The sequence below is a fragment of the Trichosurus vulpecula genome, chromosome 1 (genome assembly GCF_011100635.1).
Source record: "Trichosurus vulpecula isolate mTriVul1 chromosome 1, mTriVul1.pri, whole genome shotgun sequence".
In the NCBI taxonomy this organism is placed as follows: domain Eukaryota; kingdom Metazoa; phylum Chordata; class Mammalia; order Diprotodontia; family Phalangeridae; genus Trichosurus; species Trichosurus vulpecula.
The window spans coordinates 477,327,469-477,345,571 of record NC_050573.1 but is presented as its reverse complement, the minus strand read 5'-3'; the positions used below and the strand labels follow the sequence as shown (position 1 = coordinate 477,345,571).

Below are 18,103 nucleotides of genomic sequence, written 5' to 3'. Positions count from 1 at the left end.
CCAGAAGGTTCTATTCCATGTATCCATATTTTATGACATTTTAAAATTTTCATTTGTAAAATCCTTTTTTTTAGCTCATAAGAAAATGTTCTGTGGCCTTTGTTAAAATTATTAACTTTAATTTATAGATTGTGAATGTGTTATACAACCTTCAGGAGATTATATTTTAAAACTAGCATGGTACCTACTGAAATTTCATAAATATTTATTTGCTAATGATTGGGAGTCAGTACTTATTGTATAATATTAGGAATTCTGAACTAGCATAGGACTAGGATGTTTTGGGGATCACTACAGTGACCATTAATGGGTACTCCTTTCATATTCTGGAATTCCTCTCAAAGCCAAAGCTGGTAGAATTCTAGACAAATAGGGGAATACGCAATAGGAGTGCTGCAGCTACTTTCTGGAATTTTCTGTTATGGGGCTTCATGTGCAACCAAGTAAGGTTCTATTTTTACATGGCTATATATTTATGTGGTAGATTTAGTGTGTGTGTGTGTGTGTGTGTGCTGGGGTGGCGGGGAGGGAGAGAGAGAGGGAGTGTGAGTATGTGTTGAGGACTTCAGTCAGTCACTAAACATTTATTAAGTGCCTACTTTGTGCCAGGCACTGTGCTAAATGCTTGAGGATACAAAAAGAGGCAAAAGGAGCTTACAATCCAATGGAAGCAATATTCAAACAAATATATACAAAGCAAGCTATATACTGTGTATATAGGATTTGTGATATTTATTCAACATCATTAAAAATATTTATCAAGATCTTTCTGTGAGGATATTTCAAGTGCTCTGCCTTGACTCCTTAAAGAGGTATTTGATCTTTTGTATAGCAGGAAAGTTCAATAGAAAGATATTTTTTAAAAAGTTTGCAGAAGTCACTTTGATTTATATATGTTATTCCTTTGGGTATTTTGTGTTTGGTGTATTCAATGTACATACACTTTTCTTTTCTCTTGCAACGTTTTTCATTCTGTGTTTTGTCATTCTAATCATCTTCCCACTGCTATAACTAAACATTAGGAATGATCAATTATTCAGGCTGGAAACGCAGCTCATTGACTCCTAGGACGACCACTTTTCCCTGCCCTGGTTGTGAGCATGATATTGACCTGGGAGAGCGTGGAATCAATGGTTTGTTTCGAAATTTCACTTTGGAAACGATTGTGGAAAGATACCGACAGGCAGCTAGGGCAGCTACAGCCATTATGTGTGACCTCTGCAAACCTCCACCTCAAGAATCCACTAAAAGTTGCATGGACTGCAGTGCAAGCTACTGTAATGAATGCTTCAAAATATATCATCCTTGGGGCACTGTAAAAGCTCAGCATGAGTATGTAGGCCCAACCACTAATTTTAGACCTAAGGTAAGTGGGATTTTGATGGAGGTGGGGGGAATAACATAATAAATTGCAGCATTAATCACTTTTTTTGTCTGTATTTTAACAAGGACATGCCATATCCTAAGTGTAGGGATTGGGATTTGGGACTGAAAATATTTAGAGACTATTTTGGGTCACAGTTGTGCCCAGTGACCACAGAGGAATTAAGAGTGACTAATTATAATTCTTAATTTGCAGGGCTCATAGGTGCATAGCATAATAGGTTTAGAGTTGACAGGGATGGATGGAGAAACTGAGGCACAGAAAGGTTAAAAGACTTATTCATTGTCATACAGCTAGTAGTGTAGGAGAAAGGATTTGAACCCTGGTTTTCCCAGCTCCAAGTCCAGCTCTAATCACAACACACTGTTTCAGTTCAGGTGGTTGACATAATTTCATTTCCTTCTATAAGCCCATGTGTGATCCATCATCATTATAATAATAGCTGAAATTTGTATAATGCTTTAAAACGTTATTTAACTTGATCTTTAGAACAATTCTGTGAGCTAGATAGTATGGTATAAGGATTATATACCCAGAAGCTTAGTCAGCATCACCTTCTACATGAAGCCTTTCCTGCTCTTTCCAACGGTTCCTTTTAGAACCACCTTGTATTTATTTGAAATTATTCTTTTTATATTCTGTATATACTTATTATATACTCATTTTCTCCTCAGAATGTAAGTTCCTTGAGAATAGGGATTATTTCATTCTTTGTATTTGTGTCCCCAGTACCCAGCAGAGTACCTGGCCCAGAGTAGGTGCTTAATAAATGTTTGTTTGTTGATTGATTGATATGTGCAAAAGATTTAGTAAGTGATAGGTCTGTGTTAGAATCCAGGTATCTCAAGTCCTAAACCTATTGGTTTTATTGGTGTAATTATTGCTAAAGTATTTAGGGTTGTGCATATATGCATACATATATGTGAGTATATGTGTGTGTGTGTATGTATATGTGTGTATGTTCATCCATAATGGTGCATATATATAATTAAAGTTATGTACTTGGAACCTGACAGAGGTACTGAAATTGTTCTTTAAATTACAGGGCATATGAAAACATACTTTGAATAATGTAGGGGGAATAGATTTTTTTAAAAAAACTGACAAGCTTTGCTTTCAAATTAATTGGTCTATTTTACTTAAAAACAATAACTCCCCCCCCCCCAAATTGGGCAATAATAGATCAGTTAGCATTTTGTACTAAATCAGGTAAAACTCATTTGTCATTCAATAGGTTGACAAGCATTTGTTAAGCCTTTAATGCTTAACAAAGTGCTATTCCAGGTGTTTGGGATACTAATACAAAGAATGAAACAGACGCTGCTGGTTTGGGCCTTCACCTTAAAATGGAGGTTCTAGGAAGAATGAGCCAATCAGAGGTAGAAGCCACAGGAGGAAAGGATATGTCCAGTGTGTGAAGTTCAATTGTGGACAGAGCTTTCAAGATGAAGTTTCTAGGGGATTCAAGTCTGGGGGAAACAGGAGTGTAGTAAATATGTTGTCTTCTCTGCAAGTTCCTTTCCTCAAGTATTTTAACACTATATGGCTAAGAGTTTCCCATTTTATTGTTGTTTTTTTTTGTGAGGTTCCCCTTTTAAAAGTTTTATTGTATGTCAGGCTGAAATTTTAATTGTTGCTCATTTATTCATAATTTTAGATTTTCTTTGTTCTGTTAAAAACAAAAGGTTCACTTTGTGTTTTGAAAATGAAGTTTTAATCCTTAACAATACTTAGGGAGGAGCTTTGGAATGCTGAGGACTTTCTAGTTAGATGCATTCAAGGCTCCCCTAATTTTAACTTTATAACTTTAAATTTGAGTAGTTGATGATCGTATCTATTTAAACAAAAAGGTTTGGCAGTCGAGGTTGACAATCCTAAATTGTTAAATTATTTCTATTATATTTTTAAACTACAGTGGTTTTAACTTAGTGGAAATATGCTGATCAAGGATGATTTGGGTCTGTTAACTGGTTTATTTAGATAAGACTTTTTTTTCCAAGCAAAAATACAAATACTTACATAGAAAACACACCTGTGGCTGAATTTCTTTCATCTTCCTTTCTTAATACCTTCTAAATAATCTGTTCATTTAAATTATTTACCTGAAGATAAAAGAATTATTCTAAATTATTAATGATAGTGTGCTTTTCGTGAGAGGTAATAGGGAGTAGTAGATAAAAGTGCTAGTCTTGGAACCAGGAAAAACCTGACTTTAAGAACCCCCTCTGACACATATTGTTTGTGTTACTTTGTGCAAGTCAGTGAACATTTCAGTGCAGAAAAGGTGTTAACCTGCATTGGTAGAGGGAATCTCCTCATCTGGGAGTTCCATATATCAGTGAAATCATAAGTACATGTATGGGTTTTGTGAGGATCAAATGCAATGATATATAAAATGTTTTATAAAACTTAAAGCAATGTGCGTAAATAGCAGCTACAATTTTGTTTGGGTTTTATAATGTTTTCGCATCTTTTATTTTAGTTAATTTTAGATAACCCTTTCTCAATGTTTATGCTTCCTTTTTCTCAACAGATTTTAATGTGCCCAGAACATGAAATGGAGAGAGTAAATATGTACTGTGAATTATGTAGAAGACCAGTTTGCCATCTCTGTAAGTTGGGTGGTAATCATTCAAACCATCGGGTAACCACCATTAGTAGTGCCTATAAAACCTTAAAGGTAGGTCTTGACTCTTGAATGAATGAATGAAAAAAAAATATTGTCAGTTATTGTGCTTAATGCTGGGGATACAAATAGTTAAAACCCCAGCTGTTTTGCTCTTCAAAATGTAATGTTCCAAAACTTACCAAAAGACTTACTGTCTTCTGGTGCAGAACCTGCTAGGTCTTGTGTTATTCTGATTGTAGGTCCGCAGTGTTTAACTTTTTTTTTCCTCTTGTTGCTTATACTATTTTCTCCTTAACCTGGGAGTTGTGAAACTTGGCTATGATATTCCTTTAAGTTTTCATCTTCAGATCTCTTTCAGATGGTGCTCACTGGATTTTTTTTATTTGTATTTTACCCTTTTGTTCTAGAACTTTAGGGAATTTTCCTTAATAATTTCTTGTAATATTTTATCAAGACTCTTTTTTAAATTATAACTTTCAGGAGGTCCAACAATTCTTATGTTATCTCTCTTTGATCTGTTCTCTAGATCAGTTGTTTTTCTAAGGAAATGTTTCACATTCTCTTCTATTTTTTCATTCTTTTGATTATGCTTTATTATTTCTTGGTGTCTTATAACATCATTAGCTTCCCCTTGCCCAATTCTTGTTTTTAAGGAGTTATTTTCTTCCATATGTTTTTTGATCTCTTTTTTCCATTTGGCTGGCTTTCTTTTCATAATTTTCTTGATTTCCTTGGATTGCTTTTATTTTTTTCCCTAATTTTTCCTCAGTCTCTTTTATTTTATTTTTTTGAAGTCCTTCTAAATTTCCTACAAGAACTCTTTTTGGGCTTGTGACTGTTTGACATTTCTCTTTAAAGCTGAAGTTAACTTTTTTAACTTTGCTATCTTTCTCTGAATGAGAACATAGATCTTCTCTATTCCCATAGCTGTCTGTGGTTGGGTTCTTTCTCCTTTGCTTACTCATCTTTATTTTTATTTTGTTTTATTTTTAGCAGTTTATTATTGTAATCAGGTTCTAGTCCTGAGGTGTGGGGAATGGTGCCCCAGGCCTCAGGTCCTTCTTACTGTTATTTTCTGAGCTCTGTTGGAAGCCCAACCTTGGTCACTCCTCTCTATCCTTAAGCTATGGCTAGGTCCTGCAGCCATACTATTCCACAAATATTCTTGCTCCATGGGGTCCTTTGTTTGGCTGCAGATTTTAGCTCTCCCTTCTGCCCTGGCAATGAAAAACCAGGGACTCTGCTCTTCTACAAGTGTCCACATCCAGTAGGGTCCCTGCCCCTTTGCTACCTCATTAACTGGGTGTGTGCTCGCTCTTCCTTACCCACTGCTACAGCCCAGGACCAGGTCCCCTATTCAGCTGTCTGACCCTCCACCCTGTCCGTGAAGTAAAAGTTCCTGAGGCAGAGGCTGCTTACCTGACCTAGCTGCCCTCAGGGCTTGTTCTTTATTCAGTGGAGTCTGCCTGAAGGTATTCTTCAGTATAGCCAAACCTGTGCCCCTGGGTCCTTAGGTCTTCTCAGGTTATCTTAGGAGGCCGGCTGCTTTACCCTGACTTTTATTTATTTTTGCCACTCTAGCCTGGTATTTTCTGACATATGCCACCATCTTTAGACACTGCATACTCTTTCTGGGTTTTTATGACACTACTTTTTCTTTTTAACTGTCATTTTCAGCTTCCTTTGCTGGCTTGTCATCCACAGGCCACCTGACCGTGGTGTTCTCCAGCACCATCCAATTGGTGAGCCCATTGGCTCTCATCCCTATGGAGTTGACTTCTTGGTATATCCAGGTCATCTCTCTCCTGATCTTCAGTCCCATGTCACTAGTTGCTGTTTCAAACTGGATGTCCCATAGATATTTCACAATCAATATGTCTGTGACACAGCTCATTGTCATTTACCCAAAATTTACTGCTTTCCTTAATTTCCCTGTTACGGTCAAGGACAACACTCTCCTAGGCTTACAGCCTTGATGTTCTCCAATCCTTACTTTCCCTTACTCCACATATCCATTCTGTTGCCAAATCTTGCCCATTCTACCTCTATAAGATATCTAGTATCCATTCTCTTCTCATTCATCACAAAGCTACCACCTTAAATTGCTCTTGGATTGTAACAATAGTCTCCTAATTGGTCTCCCTGCTTCAAATCTCTGCTCACTCCAGCCCATGCTTTATAGCTGCCAAAATGATTTTTCTTAAGTATAGGAAAGATAATGTCACTCCTTCATCAAGTAAATTTCAGTGGCTCTCTTTTGCTTCTAGACATTTCAGACTCAACATTCATAAAACTAACCTCATCTTCCAAACTTATCTCTTTTGAGAGCACCCCTATCCTTCTAGTTGTCAAGCTTCAAAATCCTGGTGTTATCCTCTACTCCTCACTCACTCAACCCCACGTATCAAATCTTGTTGTTTCTACCTTCATATTGTGTCTCTCACTTGTGCGAGTGTGTCTAGTCATATATCCACCATCCTGGTTGGATGAATATTGCAGTAGCTTCCTACTTTATCTCCTTTCTTCAAGTCCTTGCTCTCCTAATAAATAGTTTACACAGCTGTCAGACTGATTTTACTAAAACACAAATCTGGCCATGTTACCCTGTTATTCAAACTCCAGTGGCTTTACAGCCTCGCTTCTTTCTCTCTTTCCAGTCTTATTGTACATCACTTTCCTACATGCAACACTGGTTCAGTGAAACTGGCTTTTAGGCTGTTATTTGTATATGTTGTCTGTCTGTGCCTTTGCCCTGCCTTGTTCTCCATGCCTAGAATATACTTTCTCCTAATCTCCATCTGTTAGAATCCCTAGTTTCCTTCAAGAATCAGCTCAAGTGCCACTTTTTACATGAGGTCTTTCCTAACCACCCCCATTCCCATATCTTTAGCTCATAGTGCCTTCTCCACAAAATTACACTCTATCTATTTTTTATACTACCCACTTTCAGTGAACTCTCTAAATTAAGTATTCACAGATTGCAGGTTTGGTCACCATGTTAGAGGGAGGGGTGGACGGGAGTGGGGGGGGGATGGTTATAATGCTATATTCAAAGTATTCTGGGTCTGTAAAAATAAAAGCTGATGAGCTCCCACCCAATGCATTTATCTTTAATAGTTAGTGAGCTCAAAGCTATTCAGTTTAATAAGATGTCAGCTTTTGAACAGAAGCTTTGAAAACATTTTCCCCATAAACTTGGGGCACAATCATCTACAAGTATACACATTGTGGGAAGAGTGGGCATATATATATAAGGTGTACTGGTAGTGAGGCACATGTGTAGGGAACATGACCAAGGCAGTTCACAGCTCCAGCATACTAGGGCCCCAATTTCCTTTATTTTTGGTGTGTTCTCATTCTTCATAGATAGATCTTGTCTGTCAGGGCTAGTTCTGTCTTGAACCCATAGGTGACTACCTTCATTTGTTCCAGAGGCACTCTCCTTGTGGCTGCCTCTGCTGACTATCTGTCTTTAGAGACTGTATCCTTTTCTTTTTGGCCATCTGGGATATGACTTGTCCTAAATTCTTCACACTACATAAAGGGGTAACAAAATTAGAACCCGTCTTTGCACATTCTTATAAACATTAACACCTTGTTGTTTTTGTTTCCTGTTCCTTTTGTTCAGGTAAGGCAGGAGGTGAAATCAATTGTTAATGGGTGAGGAACCTGTGACCTTGAGGCCACATGTGGCCTCTTGACTGAGTCCAAGTTTTACAGAACAAATCCTTTTGTTAAATGGATTTGTTCTATAAAGTTTGGGTTTAGATAAAAGTCTGCACTTGAGGACCTAGATGGCCACATGTGGCTTTTAGGCCACAGGTTTCCCACCCTTGCCTTATGAATATCCTGATCACTTCCTTCCCCTGTATATTTTGAGAGAGAGAGAGAGAGAGAGAGAGAGAGAGAGAGAGAGAGAGAGAGAGTGTGTGTGTGTGTGTGTGTGTGTGTGTGTGTGTGTGTGTGTTGTCACCTATAGATAGATTGCAAGCTCCTTGAAAGTAGGGGCTGTTTTTGCTTTTATTTCTTGTAACCTCAGAGCCTAGAAGGAGTGCCTGGCGTTCTGGTGCTTAGTAAATGCTTGTTGACTGATTGGTTAATAATACAACCTTAAAAATGTATCGTAGGCTAAGGTTAACTCTGGGATTGCTAACAAACCTGGTTTTATAGAAAAGAAATACAATTTTTTTTTCTTCACTTAAAGGTCTTAGAGGGTAGAGCTAGGGAAGTAATGATTGATTCTTAGTGAACTAGGACCTTTAATAAATTGCACACTGCCTGGCACATAGTAGGTACTTAATAAATGTTTATTGAATTGAATTGATTCCAACATTTTTTTTACTGCATTTATTTTGTAAACATCTATGGCCTTGTCTATTCAGAGCAGTGACAGATTTTAATAGGTGAGTAGTTGATTTTTATTAGCCATGTAATACAGACTTCCAGGGGAAGGTAAATAGATTATAACCTGTTTTCTTTTATGTCTGAGACATTTTAATTCCACTTTTAAAGTTTTGTTAATTTGCAGTGCATTTATATTTTAACAGGAAAAGCTTTCAAAGGACATTGATTACCTTATTGGCAAGGAGAGCCAAGTTAGAAGCCAGATATCAGAATTGAATTTGCTAATGAAAGAAACAGAGGTAAGTTTTAAACCTCTTTGGGCATCTTATTTGGGAAATGCATTTTGATTGTACCCCTTTCAGTGGACTTGAAAAAACCTGCACCACAGATAACATTTTGAAATATAATTGAAGTGATCAGTATAGTTTATTTACAAAAGTACAAATGTTGTTTTTGTATCTGTTGTACACTATATTTTCCTTTTAAAAATGTGATTTCTCCTTTGAGATGTGAATATTCTGTACTGATCTCTGCCTAGTAAGAATAGGCTGGATATAGGGGTAGGGTTTTTTTTTAATGTAATAGAATCTATCTTGTAGGATAGAATAACAGGTAGTTGTATGGGATGATTGACATGGTACCATAATGAATACTGTACTTACCCTATCTCAGTTTATATTCATCGTGAGTTATTAAAAAAATAAACTTACTTTATAATTTTAATATTCATGTTTGTCTAATTTCCCAAACTAGATTTATAAGTCCATGAGGGCAAATACTGTATTATAATTTTTGTATGAACCAGTCATCTAGCATATTGCTTTTTAAGTGCCTTGTATATACTCCCTTGTTTCATTTTTAAAGCTTTCAAGTATTTCCACCTCCACATTGGAAATTTCAAACTGGATATACGGCAGTCATGTAAGGCCCAGTACGTCCCAAACTGAGCTAATTATATTTCTCTTAAATCCACCCTTCTACCAGACTTTCTTGTTTCTGTCCCAAAAGTACTCCTTCCTTCTTCTAGATTTGTAAGTTAGGAGTTAAACTTGACTCCTCACTCTTCCTCCCCAGCATATGTTTACTCTCTCAGCACTTCTTCCCTATTTCTACCCAAGTTCTTGCACCATTCTCTTTTCTCTACTCACATGACCACTATACCTTAATTTAGGTTGTCAGTACCTTTTGCTTGGACTATCATAATAGCTTCATTATTGGTCTCCTTGCATTATATCTCTCTTTTCTACAATCCATTCTTCACGTAGCTGCCAAAGTGATTTTCCTGAAATGTAGATCTGACCATGTCACTCCTCTACTCATTATATGCCTTTGGATTTTAAAGCCTTTCACAACTCGTTGGTAACCTATCTTTCCAACTTTAATTATACATTATTCTCCTTTTAGAATGCCGTGGTCCAGTGAAATTGTCCTACTTGCCATTCCCCCTCACTATACTCCATCTCCTATGTCTACAACTTTGCGTTAGCTGATCTCCATGCCCTTCTCACCTTTGCCTTTTAGAATCCTTTATTTCATTTGAAACTATGTTCATATATCATCCTCTACATGAAGTCTTTCCTAATTCCTCTAGCTGCTTGTACCCTTTCTCTGCCTCTTTTTACTGTTTATTTATCTTGTGTGTTGTAAGTTCTTATTTATGTACATGTTACCTCCTTAAATAGAATGTAAGATGCCTGAGAGAAGAGATTTTATAATTTTTGTCTTTATATTTTTCAGTTTCTTGCTTTTTGCCTGGAAGATAGCTGTCAGTCCACAAGCATTTATTAAATATCTACTATATGCCATGCACAGTAATAATCAATGAGTGAACCAAAACGTAGTACCTGCCTTCGAGGAGCTCACAATCTAATGGGGCTAAACTAGCAAAATATATACAAACAAGCTATATACAGGATAAATAGGAAGTATTTAGCAGAGAGAAGGCACTAGAGTTAAGAGGGATTGAGAAAGAGACTTCCTGTAGAAAGTGAGAATTTAGCTGGGACTTGAAGGAAAGCAGGAAAGTCAAAAGGTAGAGATGAGGAGGGAGAGCATTCAAGGCATGGGAAACAGCTATAGAAAAATGCCTGGAGCCAAGAGATGGGAGTGTCTTGTTCAAGGATAAGTTAAGGAGGCCAGTGTCACTGGATTGAGGAATATATTGATGGGATCAGGGAGGGTGAAATATAAGAAGAAAGGGATGGGGCACTCTAGGCCATGAAAGGCTTTGAATGCCAAGCAGAGGATTTTGTATTTGATGCTACAGTTGACAGGAAGCCATTGAAGTTTCTTGAGTTAGGAGGGTGACATGATTGGACTTGTGCTTTAGGTAAATACTTTGGTAGCTGAATGTAGGATGAACTGAAGTGGGGAGAGACTTATGACAGGCTAGTGTAGTAGTCCAGTTGTGAGGAGATGAGGGCCTGTATCAGAGTATGGCAGTGTGAGAGAAGAGAAGGGAGTATATTTGAGAGAGATTCCATGAAAATTGAAATAGCAAGACTTGGCAAATGGTTGGATATTGGGAGGGGTGGGGTGAGAGAGAGTGAGGATTTAAGGGTGACACCTAAGTTGAGAGGCTGGGTGATGGAGGATGATGGTGATCTCCACAGTAATAGGAAAATTATGAAGAGGGGAATGCTTGGGGGCAGGGATAATGAGTTCAGTTCTAGACATGAGTTGAAGATGTCTGTGGGATGTTGTAGGCAGTTGGAGATGCAAAACTGGAGGCACACAGAGAGGTTAGGGCTGGATAAGTAGATTTGGGAATCATTAGCATAGAGAGGTAATTGAGTTTGTAGGAGCTGATAAGATCTCCAAGTGAAATAGTATGGAGAGAAAAAAGAAGAGGACCCAGGACAGAGTCCTGTGGGACATCATCCATGGTTAGTGGGCAGACCTGGATAAAGAGCCAGCAAGGGAGATAGTGAAGGAGGAGTCAATATGTAGGAGGAGAACTATGAGACAATAGAGTCCCAAAAATCTAGAGAGAAGTAAGTATCAAAGAGAAGAGGGTAATCTGTAGAGTCAAAGGTTACAGGGAGGCAAAAAAGAATGAAGATTGGGAAAATGACCTCGAATTTGGCAGTTAGGAGATCACTTTGGAGACGACAGTTTCAGTTGAATGATATGGTTAGAAGCCAGGTTGTAAAGTAGTGGCACCAATGTAGACAGCCTTTTAAAGGAGTTCAGTCACAAAAGGCAAAAGAGATATGGGATGATAGCTGTTGGAGATAGGTCAAGTGAGACTTCTTTGAAGATGTAGGACACATGGGCATGTTTGTAGTTAGTAACCCATCTACTGACAAGTAGATAGGGAGACATTGAAGATAAGTGAGAGAATGAGGATGGTAGAGGTGACAGTCTGTTGGAGTAGAAGGGATAGAATGGGATCATTTGTACAGGTAGAGGGGTTTGCCTTGGCAAAGAGAAAGGCCACTTGTTCTTGTGAGATAGGGATGAAAGAGGAGATAGCAGCAGAAGGCATCTGAATGATGAAATGAGGTGGGGAGAAGAGGGAGTTTTTGGCAAATAAATGCCAGTCAGGAGGTTGAGATGAAGAAGAGTAAATTCTCTAGCCAAATCCTATGTCCTTTTCCCAATCTTCGTTCTACTGTCTCATAGTTCTCCTCCTACATATTGACTCCTCCTTCAGTAAGGGCTTTTTCCAAGGCCTTCTTCTCCCTCTATACTACTGTACTTGGTGGTCTCATTAGCTCCCATGATTTAAATGATCATGTCTGTATTGATTCTCAAATTGACTTATCCAGCCCTAATCTTTCTGCTGGCTTCCAGTCTCATATCTTCAGCTGCTCATTAGCAATCTCAAACTGGATGTCCTGTAGACATCTTGAGCTCAACATGTCCAAAAACTAACTCATTTTCTTTCCCCCTGAAACTTCTTCCAAATTTCCCTATTACTGTTTAGGGCACCACTATCCCTCTAGTCCTCCTGTTTCCCAACCTTGGTGTCATCTTTGACTCCTCACTTTCCATCATATCCCTTATCAAATTCGTTGCCAAGGCCTGTCGAGTTCCCTTTTCTCTCCTCTGATACTACAGCCACCCTAGTGCAGGCCCTCATCACCTCACATTTGCACTATTGTAATAGTCCATCCAACTCTGAAATGCTCTGGACATTTTCTCTGGCTGTCCCCTGTCCCAAGAATTTCCTCTTCTTCTGACTTCCCTGACTTCCTACAATTCCCAACTAAAAGCCCCACCTTCTACAGGAAGTTTTTCCCTAATCCCTCTTAATTCTAATGACTTTGCTCTGTGAATTGTTTCCTATTTATTCTGTATATAATTTCTTAGTATGTGTTTGCTTGTTTTCTTTCCCATTAGACTGTGAACTCCTCAAAGACAGTGACTGTATTTTTTTTTGGAGGGGGGAAGGCAGGGTAATTGGGGTTAAGTGACTTGCCAAGGTCACACAGCTAGTAAGTGTGTCAAGTGTCTGAGGCCAAATTTGAACTCAGGTTCTCCTGGCTTCAGGGCTGGTGCTCTACTCACTGCGCCACCTAGCTGCCCCAGTGACTGTATTTTGCCTTTTTTTGTATACCTAGCACTTAGCATAGTGACAGTGCTCAATAAATGCATATTAATTGGCTGCCTCCTTTATTGTTCTTGTGTTTAACATTTTAATATATTGGTTTGGTTTTTTTGTGCATTTTTTTTACTTTAGACTCAAAGAATAGAACACAAACAGAATAGAGAAAAGAAAAAAATATCACAAACTTAAATATTGAAACTTAAATACAAAGCAAGAAAAGAAAAAAAAGCATGTCATGTGCATAGCAGAACATAAGAGAGGATTCAAAATATGTAGCAATAAATTTTCATTTCAAGAAAGCCTGTCGAGTTGAGAGCTGTCCATCCTTTGCTTCCTTGTAAATTTTCTTTTGTTCTCTGTTGTGCACTTTTTACTTTGTTCTTTTTCCCCCTTCCTCCTCCCCTCTCCCCCCAGAAGGCTACAATTAAGTGCAAATATATTTATATATAGATATATACATACACACATACATATATATGTACATATATAGACATGTACTTTCCCTAACAAATTCTACTTCTGATCTTTTTTTATGTTTGTGCCTATCTCCTATTTTTTATCCCTCCTGACTCCTCTACTTTTCCCACTACCTTGCCCTCCTATTACTTAGCCTACTCCCCCTGCCCCTACCCCAGGATCTCTCCCCTATCTTTCCATTTCCATAAATCCAAACACCCCTCTATACTCCCTCTTAACCTATTCCCTCACCCTCCCCTCTATAGATCCCTCCCTTATCCCCTTACCCCTCTTTATCCCCTTACCATTTTATTTCTTTTGAATTTAGAAGACTTTTATACTCATCTAGATATATATATGTATTGTTCCCTGTTAAACCCATTCCTGATGAAAGTAGTTTACCAGAACTACCAGCCCTCCTTCCCCATCTAATTCCTCTGTGTCAATTCTTCCTCTTGTACCTCATTTGTGTAGAATAATTACTCTTTTTAGCTCTTCATAAATGGTTTTATGTTTTAAAGTCATGTCATCCTCAGGTCTACCCCAATCTTTCTTATGAACTACCCAACTACTAATGACAATCTTAGACTTATGTTTTACATTTTATGTATAGAAAAGGTAAACAGTCTGTCTTTATTGAATCCCTTGTAATCAGTCTTGGGTATGTACCTTATGCTTCTCTTGGCTCTTGTATGTCAAATCTTCTATTAAGATCAGGTTTGTTTATTTTTTAATAAAGTCCTGAAAGTGACAGTTGATCAGATGTCCATTTTTTTTTCCATTCAGGATTATGCTTAACTTTGCTGAGTATGATATTTTTGGCTGTAACCCAGTTCTTTTGCTCTTCAATATGTTGTGTTCCAAGACCTACGGTCCTTCAGTGTCATTGCTGCTAGGTCTTGTGTTATTCTAATTGTGGTACCATCATATTTAAATTGTTATTTTCTTGTTGCTCTTAATATTTTATCCTTGACCTGGGAGTTTCAGAATTTGACTATAATATTCCTATGAGTTTTTCTCATAGGATATCTTTCAAGTGATGATCAATGGATTTTTTTTTCTATTTCTGCTGTCTCTCCTTAGTCTAGTGCTTCAGGCCAATTTTCTTTATTTCTTTTGTATCAAGATTCTTTTTTTGATCTTACTTTCAGGTAGTCCTATTATTCTTATATTTTCCCTCCTTGATCAGTTCTCCAGATCAGTTGTTTTTCTTGTAAGACATTTCACTTTCTTTTCTATTTTTTCATTCTTTATATTTTGTTTAATTATTTCTTGATCTCTTATAACTTCATTAGCTTTGCCTTGCCCAATTCTAATTTTCAAGGTGTCATTTTCTTCCTTAAGATTCTGGATCTCCTTTTCTAATTGGTTGACTTTCTTTTCATAATCTTCTTGTTTTTCTTGGATTATTCTTGTTTATTTATTTGTTAGTTTTTCCTCAATCTCTCTTGTTTGATTTTTAAAGGCTTTTTTAAGTTCTTCTATAAATTCTATAAATATATAAGTTCTTCTACAAATTCTTTTTGGGCAGGTAACATTACTCTTTGGGGTAGAAGAAGGTTTCTTTGCTTCAGTATCCTCCCCTAAAGACAAACCCCAGTCTTCTCTATTCCCATAATAACTTTCTGTGGTTGGATTCTTTCTCTTTTGCCTTTGCATCTTGTCAGAAGTAATTTGGAAAATGCAAAAATACTCTACTAATATGCATTGTTTGTTGCCCAGGTTGCTAACGAAGGTTATCCTTTCTTTGTACTTTAGCTCCCATCTCTAATTTTATTTCACCACTATGCACATCACATTTTCAAAATAAAATTAGCACCTATTTTCCTGGGTTATCCCAGCCTTAGGAACTAAAAATGATATTCAGAGATAGCAGTGGAGAACTCAAAATTATATATAGTAAAAACTACACAGCAGCAGTGTCACCTTTGCTTTCTTGGTGACTTGCATATCCTACTTCTATATGATGTTAAAATACTAGTTATTTTAAAAATGTATTATGTTGCTTTTTTCCCTGCCATAAAAATTGTTAGTTTGATCTCTTCCCCTCACCCTCATGATGGTAATTCTTTTGAAAAAGTGCCACCTGAATTAACTAGTGCTTGGTTTGTTGTTGTAGACCAACTGTTATTTAATTTTGCAGTGTAGTAATGAAGTTTTCTTTCAAACAGTGCAATGGAGAGAGGGCTAAAGAAGAAGCAGCTTCACATTTTACTAAGCTCTTTGAAGTTTTGGAAGAGAAGAAATCTTCTATTATCAAAGCAATTGATATTTCAAAGAAATTAAGATTAGACAAGTTCCAGATCCAAATGGAAGAATATCAGGGACTTTTGGAAAATAGTGGGCTTGTAGGATATGCTCAAGAAGTGCTTAAAGAAACAGATCAGTCTTGCTTTGTTCAGACAGCAAAACAACTCCACCTCAGGTATCATTTTTGCATTTTAACTTTAAAAGCTTTTCTTGAAGTTTCAAAGTAAATGTTTCCTTCAACTTTAGCACTGGGAAATTTTATGATGTTGAAGAAGCAAGTCATTTAATCTCTGTCAGCCTTAATTTCCTCATCTCTAAGATAGGCATTATACTTTTCCTTCCTCTTTCATAGTGTTATGTTTACATATTTTTGAAATGTTGTGCACTTAATTTTATTTGTTCAGAGGTTGAAAGGGAGACTTTCTTATCAAAGATCCTAAGCAGACTTCAAAAAATGTAGTTAGTTTTAAAACATTCTGATGTTCAGTTATTTCTGTACATTTATGTAGAATCCAGAAAGCTACTGAGTCTTTGAAGACCTTCAGGCCAGCAGCTCAGACATCTTTTGAAGATTATGTTGTTGATGCTTCTAAACAAGAAGAACTTCTTGGAGAATTAGCTTTTTTCTCTAATGGTAAGTTTTAAATATATACTAATATTTGTCTTCTAGCCTTAACTGTCATACATACAAAGAAGCCAAAATCATCCCTCAAGTGAATTATGTATGTGTGTTTGTCCTTCGTTCTCAAAGAGGACCATGACATCAGGAGAAATCACATGAATGCTTCTCCAATGAGTGAGGAACCGCCCCCCCCGCACCCCGCACTGAGTCATAGAACTTACATGTTGGAAAGCATTTCAGATACTCTCTGGTACCACTCATCCCTGAACAATAATCTGTTTTACACTATATGAAACAAAGTATCTTTTGCTGGAGGGCTTTTTCTTAATTTTACAACCTGGCTTCCAACTTCATCCTACCAAAACTGCTCTCTCCAAAGTTACTATCAATCTCTTAATTGCTGAATTCAATGCCCTTTTCTTATTCCTTATTCATATTGACTTCTGTGCAGCCTTTGGCACTGTTGATCACCCTCTCTTCCTTTATATTCTCTTATCTTTAGGTTTCCTTGACACTATTCTCTCCTGCTTCTCCTCCTACCTATCAGACCCTGCTTAATGTAGGTATCCCATAGGGATCTATCCTGGGCCCTCTTCTCCCTCTCTACTACTTCATTTCGTGATCTCATTTGCTTCTAAAGATTCAGTTTTCATCTTTATGTGTATGATTCTCAGGTTCATTTGTCTATCCCTAACCTCTCTGCTGACCTCCAGACTTACACATCCAACTGAATGTCCTATAGATATCTTAACTCAACATACCCAAAACTGAATTCTTTATCTTTTCCCCTAAACCAGGAGTGGGAAACCTGTGGCCTTGAGGGCACATGTGGCCCTCTAGGTCCTCAAATGCATCCCTTTGACTGAATCCAAACTTCACAGAACAAAGCCCCTTAATAAAAGGATTTGTTCTGTAAAACTTGGACGCAGTCAAAAGGCTGCACCCAACGACCTAGAAGGCCGTAGGTTCCCCACCCCTGCCCTAAACCCTCCCTCCTTCCAGACTTCCCAATTACTGTTGCGGGTACCACCATCCTACTAGTCCTCCTGGCTCCCAACCTAGGTGTTATCCTAGACTCTTTAATCTCACCTCCCGTATTCAATAAGTTGTTGAGTCCTTTGTAACATCTTTAGTATATTCTCACTTCTCTCCTCTGACACTGCCACCCTCTTGGAATAGGCCATCATTGCCCTATGCCTGGACTATTTACAGTAGTCTGCTGGTTGGTGTCCCTCCCACAAGTCTCTTTCCATTCTCTACTCAGTTGTCAAAGTGGTCTTCCTAAGGCATAGTTCCCATTATATCATCCCCCTATTCAATAAACTCCATTGGCTTTCTTGTCGCCCTTAGTATGAAATATGAAATCCTTTGGTGTTCAAAATGCTTCATAATCAGGCCCCTTTGTATTTTTCTGTTCTTCTTGAACCTTACCACCATATACTCTGGGATCCAGTGATATTGTCCTCCTTGCTCTTCCTTGAACAAGACATTCTGTCTCCTGACTCTGGATGTTTTTACTGGTGTTCCTCATGCCTGGAATGCTTTGCCTCATCTCGTACTTTTGGCTTCCCTAGCTTTCTTCAGGTCCAACAAAATCCCACCTTTTACAGGAAGTCTTTCCTAATCCCTCTTGATTCTAGGGCCTTCTCTCTGTTGATTATTTCAGATTTTTACAGCTTGTTCATACGTAGCTGTTTACATGTTTTCTCCATTAGACAGTGAGCTCCTTAAGAGTAGGGCCTTTTTTTATCTATCTTTTTATCTCCAGTGCCTAGCACAGTGCCTGGCTCATAGCTGACAAGTAGATATTTATTGACTGACCTCACTGACTTTAGCCTTAGAGCCCTCCCCTCCCCCCCCCAAAAT

General features: G+C 37.8%; 1 protein-coding gene across 3 annotated transcripts in view; it reads left to right on the top strand.

The window, feature by feature from the left end:
* The window catches only part of TRIM36 (tripartite motif containing 36), a 64,016-nt gene that overhangs the window by 24,978 nt on the left and 20,935 nt on the right, over positions 1–18,103 (top strand). For 2 of the 3 annotated variants that reach the window (XM_036741505.1, XM_036741507.1), the window contains exons 3-7: positions 1,023–1,366; positions 3,918–4,064; positions 8,561–8,656; positions 15,537–15,790; positions 16,125–16,249. In XM_036741505.1, coding sequence (XP_036597400.1) covers positions 1,023–1,366; positions 3,918–4,064; positions 8,561–8,656; positions 15,537–15,790; positions 16,125–16,249 — 966 coding nt within the window. The remainder of the gene's footprint in view (positions 1–1,022; positions 1,367–3,917; positions 4,065–8,560; positions 8,657–15,536; positions 15,791–16,124; positions 16,250–18,103) is intronic. The other variant, XM_036741506.1, reaches the window with a different exon arrangement.